General features: G+C 39.9%; 1 protein-coding gene across 3 annotated transcripts in view; it reads left to right on the top strand.

Annotated features, from left to right (window-relative positions):
- ZNF280C (zinc finger protein 280C) overlaps positions 1 to 10695 on the top strand; it is a 56209-nt gene that overhangs the window by 28516 nt on the left and 16998 nt on the right. For all 3 annotated transcript variants that reach the window (XM_045295975.1, XM_045295976.1, XM_013008652.2), the window contains exons 10-13: positions 1175 to 1377; positions 6983 to 7140; positions 8189 to 8289; positions 8999 to 9145. In XM_045295975.1, the coding sequence (XP_045151910.1) occupies positions 1175 to 1377; positions 6983 to 7140; positions 8189 to 8289; positions 8999 to 9145 (609 nt within the window). The remainder of the gene's footprint in view (positions 1 to 1174; positions 1378 to 6982; positions 7141 to 8188; positions 8290 to 8998; positions 9146 to 10695) is intronic.

Below are 10695 nucleotides of genomic sequence, written 5' to 3'. Positions count from 1 at the left end.
TTTACAAATAAGGAATCCTACTTCGCGGAATTTCATTTATCACGGTAGGGTCTAGAACCGATTAACCGCGATAAACGAGGGTTCACTGTAGTTCTAGACTCAAAGGGTGTCTCGAGTCTTAGACCTGAATAAGCCCAGGGTTTTTTTAGTGTTTCCATTTGCTAAGCAATATCCTCTTATGTGAGCCTATATGAAAAAAAACCTTTTAGTAGCCTAGTTAACCCATTTACATTTGTTTACATAATAGATTCACTTCATCTTGGCTCTCCCGTGGTTTGTTTGTTTTTTTTTTCATCATACTTTACAAGTTTTTCACCATGTGATTGCTTTATGTAGTTTTGAGCTTTTAGGAAAATCATCCTGGTTATTCATAAAGGGAATTCTTCCAAAGAAATCTTAAAACTGAAAATTGTGTGCCTAAGTGAACTCACTGCCATTGAATCAATGCAGACTCCATTTGCCCCTGTAGGGCGGGGTCAAATTGCCCCTGGGCGTTTCCGAGAGTGGAACTCTTCACAGGAGTAGAAACCCTCCTCTTTCTCCCTCCAAGTAGCTGGTGGTTTCAAACTACTGACCTAGTGGATGGCAACCTAACTTATAACCACTGCATCACCAGGACCCTGAAAATGTGTTCAGTAAATGTATTAATTTTATATTGGAAGGGGGGGAAAAGCTCATGTTTGAAAGTCTCCCACATTAAGATCAATTTATATATAAGGTCTTCGTTTAACTTTTGAGGTGAATGGTAAATGTCCCCTTCTGCTATTTAGCGAGTGTAGATAGAATGTATTGGTTACAAGATCTACCCAATGCTTCTCTATTTGTGTCTCAGACCGTTTCCAGCACCTTGAATAATCCAGGGAATGGCAGTATAACTGTGCTCACATCCACTTTCAAGCAGGTTTTACTGACATAGTAAAACTTGCTCATACTGGCATATAAAGCTGCCTTTCCTTTTAAACTAGGTCTTAACGCAGGTATGACATGAATGACTCTTGGCCAAGGGAAAAAATATGCGTATTTACCTCTGAAAAGGTAGATTGCAAGACTTGAAGGAGTTTAATTCATAGCCAGTCCTGATCTTAGTAGGTTTTCCATTTACCTGGGGGATTATTTCTTGGTGAATTGAAAATAACCATTATTTACTATTTGAATATGCTTTTTTCTCTTGCAGCGTTGTTGTCCCGACATGGTAAATAACACACTGGACAATAATACAGATGAACTTTTGGATGCGACTGGTGCAGAGAAGGGAAAATTGGTCATGTTAGTGACGGACTTTTATTACGGAAGACATGAAGGAACCTGTGAAGAACAGAAGACTTACACAACCTTTAAATGCTTCAGCTGCTTGAAAGTCCTCAAAAATAATATCAGGTGAGTCAGGAGTTATTTTTATTCGTGTTCAAATTGAAATGCTACAGCTACAGAAATAAAAGATTTTTTTCCCTCACAGTTTCCTGTGTCATCCTAGATAAGCAATTTTAGCATTTTGTACTAAGATCCAAGCAGAATATCTTGTTGTAAAACTTGCCTTATATTTCAGGAGTCTGGGTACTTTACCCACTCAGCCATCTCTTTGAGATAATGTAAGCATGGACAAATTTTAACTTGAGGAAGAAGTACTTCTTTTTTTCCCACTCTATTAGCATTAAAGTAGAAATTCTCAAGGACTACTTTGTTGTTGTCTAGGTAATTTTGAATCTGTATCTTCGCATTACAAGAGCTGCTCTTTTCCTTTGGCTTTTTTCTTCGAAGCCATAATTGTAATATTCACGTTTACATTCAAAGGGATCGTTCTTCGCATACAAGGGGGTATACCCCCAAAGCAGAATTTTCCCCCCAAAGTTATATATTTAATTTTTTATAAAACAACCTTATCCCCAGGGACAAATGAAAACAAATGGTCTAAAATCAATGTCGAGGAGGTCATAGGATACCTGTAGGGCTTGATCAGTGGCAATGTAATCGAAAGGAATTACTGCAACCTGAATGAAAGCTGAACATGATAGTGGGGCAAGAGGAAAGTAAATGAAAATTGAGGGAAAAAGTGGGAGGCAAATGGGCATTTATAGAGGTCTAAATACAGGCATGTACATAAGTAAATATATTTATATATTAACAATGGGGAAATAAATCTGTGTACATATATTTATATGTTAAGTATTAAGGTAGCAGATGGGCATTGGGTCTCTGCTCGTCCTCCCTCAATGCAAGAACACTTTGTTCTAATAGCCTGGCATTCCGTAATGCTCACCTTCTCGACAGGATCACTGAAGACAAAATGGGTACATAAGCAAATATGGTGAAGAAAGCTGATAGCACTCTGATATAAAAAGATACTGTATATATTCGTGTATACGCTGAGTTTTTTGGGACATTTTTAATGCAGTTGTGTGGTAAAATTAGGTGCCTCGGCTGATAATCAGGTCGGCTTATACTCGAGTATATATGATATAGCATCTGCAGTCTTAAAGGTTTGCGGATAAACGAGCAGCCATCTAGCTGAGAAACAACAAAGTCCGCATGGAAGAAGCACACCAGCCTATGTGATCATGAGGTGGTGTCGATGTGATCAGGTATCAGGCACCAAAAACCCAGAACAAAAAATCCTATCATTGTGAATGAGGGGAAGTGCAGAGTGGAGACCCAAAGAACATCACAGAAGGGTCATAGGAAGAGATGAGACAGTCTGGGTGCAGTGTAGCACCAATGAAACATGCAACTTTCCTCTAGTTCTTTAATGCTTCCTTCCCCCATTATCATGATCCCAATTTTACCTTACAAATCTGGCTAGACCAGAGCATATACACGGGTACAGGTAAGAACTGGAAACACAGGGACTCTAGGACAGATAAAGTCCTAAGGACCAATATTGAGAGTAGTGATACCAGGAGGTTAAGGGGAAGGTTGGGGGAGAAAGGGGGAACCGATCGCAATGATCTACATATAACCAACTCCCTCTCTGGGACAGACAACAGAAAAGTGGGTGAAGGAAAACATCGGTCAGTGTAAGACAGGAAAAAACAATAACTTGTTAATTATCAAGGGTTCAGGAGGGAGGGAGTGTGTGGGAGGGAGGGGGTAAAAATGAGCTGATCCCAAGGGCTCAAGTAGAAAGTAAATGTTTTGAAAATGATGAAGGCAACAGATAAGCTTGACACGATGGATTGTGATAAGATCTGTACGAACCCCCCAATAAAATGATTTTTTTAAATGGATGTGCATAAAATAAATGACTTTATCAACTTCAAAGTACTCTCCATTACACTTGATACATTTATCAAATGTATTCTTGAAAATCTGCAATTCCGTTCTTGGAAACATTTTTCAAACTCTTCTGTTTGGATGGCTGATAAGCACCTCCCTCGTTTTTTTTCTTCATATCTTCTATATCCTTGTATAGCTGTCGTTTCATGTCCCTCTTCATTCTCGGAAATGAAGTCGCAGAGTGAGGACAGGTGAGTTAGTTGCATGGGGCAAAAGAGGCATGCTGTTTTTTGCCAAAATCTGGCGCACTGAGATGACTGTTGAGCAGGTGCGTTGTCGTGGTGGCAAAATAGTCCCGTCTGCCATAGTTCAGGCCTTTTTTGTTGCATACTGTTAACACTATCTTTTCAGAACCTCTAAATAGAAAGGTTAACAGTCTGACTTGGTGGAACGAGTTCCAAATGCACTATCCCACTACACATCCAGATTTTGGGGGTACACCCTTGTATTTATATTGCAGAGAACATGATCTCTTTGTGGTTGTCTTGAAAATAACCCATTCTATGAAGAAGCCTGCTTTGATTTGTATATTTAAGATATATATAAAATTGATAGAAGTACCAATTGAATCTTGAAGTTTTTCAAATTTTAAGTAGGTCTACTTTTCCATCTTTGAATTATATGACTTTTTTTGGTTTATTGTGGGGATTTTCCTCCTACATGGAATGTCCTCAAAACCAATTAGGGTTTCTTAATTCTGTGTGCATCCGTGCACGAGGCCTGCTGCTTACTTTCTATCTTCATCCACTGGTTTGAGAAGTATGAGCTGCTGCTGGGAGCTAATATCGTAATTAAGAGACATCTAAGATAATGACCTCATGTGGGTAGGCTCTTAAGTACTTGAATTTGTAGACTGTGAGATTAATGGCTCATGACCTTTTGAAAATCTGTATGTAAATGTTTAGCCAAGACTAGAATTTTTAATAGGTTATGTAGTAGAGCTGGTATCTAGAACCCCAAATGATGTTACGGGGTGTACCACAGCCAGCTATAAGAGAAAACTGTGTTTTTGGATATTATGGAATAAGGCTAAAACCTCCATGAGGTTGATAAATAGGTTGATGGCATTTAAAAAAATTTATTTATCTTTTATTAATAATTGTATCAAGCACACTTGTACATATGTTGCCATCATTGTCAAAACATTTTCTTTCTACTTGAGCCCTTAGTATCAGCTCCTCCTTTTCTCTCCCTCGCCCACCCTCATGAATCCATCAATTATATATTATTACGCCTTTTGTATCTTATACTGTCCACTGTCCCCTTTTACCCACAGTTCTGTTATTTGTCTTGTTTGTGGGGGGTGTTATATATCTATTGTATTAGGTTCCCCCTTTCTACTCCTACATCTATCCTCATGGTGTCACTAACCTCAGTACTGTTTCTGAGGGGTTTATCTGCCCTGGATTCCATGTGTCGAGAGCTCTTATCTGTACCAATGTACATAGTCCAGTCTAGCATGATTTGTAAAATAGAACCAGGATCATGGTAGTGGGGGAGAGGAAGCATTCAAGAACTAAAGGAATGTTGTATGTTCCGTCAGTGCTATATTGTACTCTAGCTGGCACATCCCTTCTTGACTCACCCCTTCTGTGTGACCCTTCTGTGAGGGGATGTTCAATTGTCTACAGATGGGCTTTTTGTCTCTACCCCTTGTTTGCATCGATAAAATTGTTTGTTTTGGACCTTTTGATGCCCGCTACTTGAGCCTGTCAACGCCTCATGACCACACAGGCTTCTGTGATTCTTCCATGTGGGATTTGTTGCTTCCCTGTCAGATGACCGCTTGTTTAACTGCAAGTTTTTAAGACCCCAGATGCTGTATCTTTTCATAGGGTATCACTTGATGGCATTTTCAAAGACAGCGTGAATAATTTGTTAGTAGGTAACACAGTCTAAAAATAGGAGTTTGTCCTCCCCGCTCCCACTACCATGACTCGAATTCTATCTCGCAGGACTGGCTCGACCAGAGGAGGTACACTGGTATAGATGGGAAATGGAAATACAGGGAATCCAGGACGGATGAGCCCTATAGGACCAGTGGTGTGAGTGGCGAAACAGGGAGGGTAAAGGGAGAATGGGTAGGAAGGAGGGAACCGATTACATGGAACTGTGTGTGACCTCCTCCCTGGGGGACAGACAACCGAAAAGTGGATGAAGGGAGACGTTGGACAGGGCAAGATATGACAAAATACCCATTTATAAACTATCAAGGGCTCATGCGGGAGGGGGGAGCGGGGAGGGAGGGGGAAATGAGGACCTAATGTCGGGGGTTTCAATGGAGAGAAAATGTTTTGAGAAACAATGTACAAATGCGCTTTACACAATTGATGTGTGTATGGATTGGGATAACAGTTGTATAAGCCCCTAATAAAATGTTAAAAAAAATAGGAGTTTGGGTTTAATTACTTTCAAATTTAGCAACTAGCTTTAATAAACTCGTTGAAATAGGTATGCCATTTTTAAAAATCATTTTATTGGGGGCTCATACAACTCTTAGCACATCTGTACATACATCCATTGTGTCAAGCACATATGTACAATTGTTGCCCTCATCCTCAAAACATTTTCTTTCTACTTGAGCCCTTAGTATCAGCTCTTCATTTTTCCCTCTCCCACCCCACTCCCCCCTCATGAATCCTTGATAATTTATAAACTATTATTATTATGTCATCTCTTACACTGTCCAACATCTCTCTTCACCCATTTTTCTGTTGTCCATCCTCCAGGGAGGAGGTTATACGTAGATCCTTTTAATCGGTTCCCCCTTTCTACCCCACCTTCCCTCCACCCTCCCAGTATCACCACTCTCACCACTGTTCCTGAGGGGTTCATCTGTCCTGGATTCCCTGTTTCCAGTTCCTATCTGTACCAGTGTACATGCTCTGGTCTAGCCAGACTTGCCAGGTAGAATTGGGAGCATGACAGTAGTGGGAGGAAGTATTTAAGAACTAGAGGAAAGTTGTATGTTTCGTGGTTGCTACACTGCACCCTGACTGGCTCATCTCCCCATGACCTTTCTGTAAAGGGATGTTCAGTTGGCTACAGATGGGCTTTGGGTCCCCAATCTGTACTCCCCCTCATGCCATTTTTATTGCATTTGATGCTTTGAAGGTCATAATTCCTGCTCATAAGACCTTTTAGGGAAGCTGAAATAGCAGACCCTGAAACTAAAACTTGGACAGTGCCGAAGTGACTTAAAGTGAGTATTCTGTTAATAGTAAACCAATGTCATTAAAGAAAGCAAACAGGTCTTGTAGCCATTAATTTTGCTATGGCATGCATGTAGAAATCAAGGAGTAAGTAAAAATATGAATAATTTGTCTTTTAAGCTACTGCAACCTATTAAGAGATCTGGCAGGTCTACAAAAGATTTCTCTCATGACTTAACTGCTTTTGGTGGTAGAGTTTCTTTCAAGTATTTTATTTTCAAATACTGGCGGTACATCATGCATGGAAAAGAAGCTTGCTGTTTTTGGTGCGCGCGTACACACACACATACACACTTTAATGTGAAATAATTCTAAAGAATTACAGCTGATTCATGATATTTTATATTAATTAGATGAATACCTTCTGTTCAAACAGATGAAATGAAAAGTGTTAATGGAACCACATAATATATGTGATGATTAAAGTGCGTACATTTTCTGGATGACCATGCGATTTTTCACCCCTTCTGAGTTTTTCTCCTTGTTGACATCCTGTACAGGTTTATGAACCACATGAAGCACCATTTGGAACTTGAGAAGCAGAACAGTGAGAGCTGGGACAACCACACCACCTGCCAACACTGCTATCGTCAGTACCCGACGCCCTTCCAGCTCCAGTGCCACATTGAAAGCACACACACACCCCATGACTTTTCTAGTAAGTTAGAACTGCATTTTAGTATGACAAATATTGGTTTTCATTTGGACTTTGAGGAACCTTAGAATTCTGAAGGCAAACAAAAAACAAGAAAACAGGCTTTGTTCCATGAGGTCAAGATTAAGTGATAAACTTTGAACTTTTCTTATAAACTTGTAATATATTACTAAAATTGTGGGCCTTTTTGCAAAGAATTCATTTGGAGAGGCTTTCCTGGCCCAACTCATGCATTGTGTAAACTCAAAAACTCAATGCCCACGAATTGATTCCAATTCATAGAGCCCTACAGGACAGGTTAGAACTGCCCCTTTGGGTTTCTGAGACTAACTCTTTACAGCAAGAGAAAGCCTCACCTTTCTATTGTATTATGTGGAAGAGGGACTAAGAGAGCTCAGATTCCATGGTTTTCAAATATGAAACAAAGGACCTTGATTTTAGACTTTCAATAAGAAAAGGACCAAAACCCAAACCTAACTCACTGCCATCCAGTCAGTTTTGACTCATGGCAACTCTATAGGGCAGGGGAGGGCTGTCCCTGAGGGTTTCCAAGACACTAACTCTTTACCGGAGTGAAAAGTACTCTTTCTCTCACAGAACAGCTGGTGGTTTCAAACTGCTGATCTCACTGGTAGCAGCCTAAAGAGTAACCACTACTCCAGCAATGGTAGCTGAAAGCAGAGTCTAGAGCTGGACATTTTGAGTTGAAATCCCAGCTCTACTTCTTAAATACAGAGAGCTCAGACAAATAACTGATTCTTTCTAGACTTGAGGTTCCTCTTCTGAAACATGAAAATCATAGTAGTGTCTTAGGGATGGTCTGAGGATTAAGTTAATTGAATTAAGTAAAATAATGTGGCATCAATTAAGTAAGTTAGTAGAATTCAAGTCCTTTAAAACAACTGTAGTATTAGACCTGCCATCCCTGTCCCATCAATTATTACTGTAAGTGGTGTTAGGGATGTCCAAGATGATTTTTTAATGTATAGATTATAGTTTCTATATCCATCCTTAAAAATCATATAATGTCCCCCTTTTTTCCTGCTTCCAGCTATTTGCAAAATCTGTGAATTGTCATTTGAATCAGAGCATACTCTTTTACAACATATGAAGGACACTCATAAGCCTGGGGAGATGCCATACATTTGCCAGGTACACACACATTTTATTGTGCTTATGTAATGTCCCTCCACCATGAAAGACTATTCTTTTGATCTTTTTTAAGTAAAATTAGTTACTATAAATTGAAGCCCCTCTTATAAATAATTCATTAGTGAAAACTTGCATGGCACCAAGCCATGCCTTAAAGTGGGCATGACAGACTGGATTGGACCTGGGCGGGACTCATTTGACCACATAGGGAATGATGTAGGCCTACTAAAGAAAGTGAAAAGGGTATTTCTAGAAGCCCAGTTCGATTATTAGGGACCATTATTTTGCTGGAATTTTAAGTGGCTCCCAGTCATAAAAAAACAGCATAAAGATTTTTTTATTTTTAACTAGTAGAACATGGATGCCATTGCAAATCCATAGAAGTATAGGGGGTGAAAATTCCTATTAGAGATGTCCAAGCTTGAAAATCCAAGTGGAGCTAGGGATTTATAGATCTAAAAGGACAAAGGGAGGGGTCTCGTCATGCTTTGGAATGTGTCCTTAAAACTGGAAAGACAACTTTTCCATCAACAAAGACTTAACCTTTATTGTGGCAATGATGGGGTTCTTTGTCATGTAGGCAGCAGAGTTGCATTAATAGTAAATATATAATGTTCTTCTCAACAAATGGCTTATCACTGCTATTTTATTGTCAGTGCATAGCAGTTACAATTTTTTCCTTTGAGTTAAACCCTCTTTGTCTTTCTAGGTATGCCAGTATAGATCATCCCACTTTTCTGAAGTAGAAACTCATTTTAGAGCCGCTCATGAAAACACTAAGAACTTGCTATGCCCATTTTGCCTCAAAGTGAGTAAGATGGCAACTCCCTACATGAATCATTACATGAAGCATCAGGTGAGCTTTCCATGTTCTTCACTGCTTGTATTGTCTTTTGTGAAAAGACTGATGATCACTGGGAACACTGGGCAGAAAGAAAGCAGAGTGGTTCTCAGTAACTGAGTTCCTCTGTAATTGATGCAAAATTACTTGTGAAACTTCCTTGTCTGCTTTTTGGTCATTTTAACTACTCACTACTACCGAGTTGATGCCGCCGACTCAATGACCTTAGAGGACAGGATTTAACTGCCCTCTGAGCTTCCAAGACTAACTTTTTGATGGGAGTAGAAAGCCTCATCTTTCTCCCGAAGAGTGGCTGTTGGTATCGAACTACTGACCGTGCTGTTTACCAGCCCAACAAGTAACCATTATGCCACCAGGGGCTCCTCTTTGGTGATTATGTGGGCTCATAAATAAAAATAATATACAAGATGTCTAGCAATAGGACTCCTAAAGAGGAAGGAAGGAAGCAAGATCAGTGGAAATGTCTATTGAGGTTGTCTATTTCAGGGTGGGAATGATAGGTATGGGAGTGATTTTGAAAATAATTGTCCAAAGTAGGGACGAGGATTCAATTTGAACTAAGGAAGGTAGCATTGAAGAAGACATTTATCTTCAAAAGTTTATTTCCACTGTCTAGCTCCCTTTTATCACGAAAAATCAGGTGGTTTCATTGGTGACAGAGTAGTATCTTTTTAACAGCCAATGACAAAGGAAATAACAGTGGCACTTATTACTAGATAACATGAGCTATGTCAACAAACTATCTAGGCTTGTTCCCTGCATGACTCTTGCCATTTACATTGAGTCATTGCTGGGACACCAGTCTTCACACCTAACCCTTAGCTTAAATTCTGTATTTGTGCTTACTGTTGTTTGGTTTATTTCTTCTGAAGCAATTGTGCCTTCCTATAGCTAAAATGAAAACATTGATGAAACACTATACAAGTCAGTGAAGTTACTGAATTTGATCATGTAATCAAGTTTGGCAGTCTTCTTTAGTCAGTTCATTAAATTTGCTTTTCTTTTAATACTTTTATTGGGGGCTCTTACATATCTTATCACAATCCATACGTTCATCCTGTGTGTCAAGCACATTTGCACATATGCCTCCATCATTTTCAAAGCATTCTCTTCCCACTTGAGCCCCTGCTATCAGCTCCCCATTTCTTCCCCCTCCCTCCCTCCCCCACCTGCCCTCCCTCACAAACCCTTGATAAGTTATAGATAAGTTATTTCCATATTTACATCGTCCTCTGTCACCCCTCACCCACTTTTCCATTATTCGTCCCCTTGGGAGGGGGTTCTAGGTTGATCCTTGTGATTGATTCCCCCTTTCTCTCCCCACCCTCCCCTAATCCTCCTGGTATTTCTACTCTCCTTGTTGACCCTCAGGGGTTTATCTATCCTGGATTCCCTGTGTTGTGGGCTCTTATCTGTAGCACTGTGCGTGGTCTGGTCTAATCCGATTTGTAAGGTAGAATTGAGGTCATGATAGTGGGGAGAAGGAAGCACCAAAGAGTTAGAGGAAAGTTGTGTTTCATCGGTGCCATACTTCACCCTGACTG

The sequence above is a fragment of the Echinops telfairi genome, unplaced genomic scaffold (genome assembly GCF_000313985.2).
Source record: "Echinops telfairi isolate 266 unplaced genomic scaffold, ASM31398v2 ScPeMD7_6681;HRSCAF=7622, whole genome shotgun sequence".
In the NCBI taxonomy this organism is placed as follows: Eukaryota; Metazoa; Chordata; class Mammalia; order Afrosoricida; family Tenrecidae; genus Echinops; species Echinops telfairi.
The sequence above is the reverse complement of the archived record's forward strand: the minus strand, read 5'-3'. Positions and strand labels throughout refer to the sequence as shown.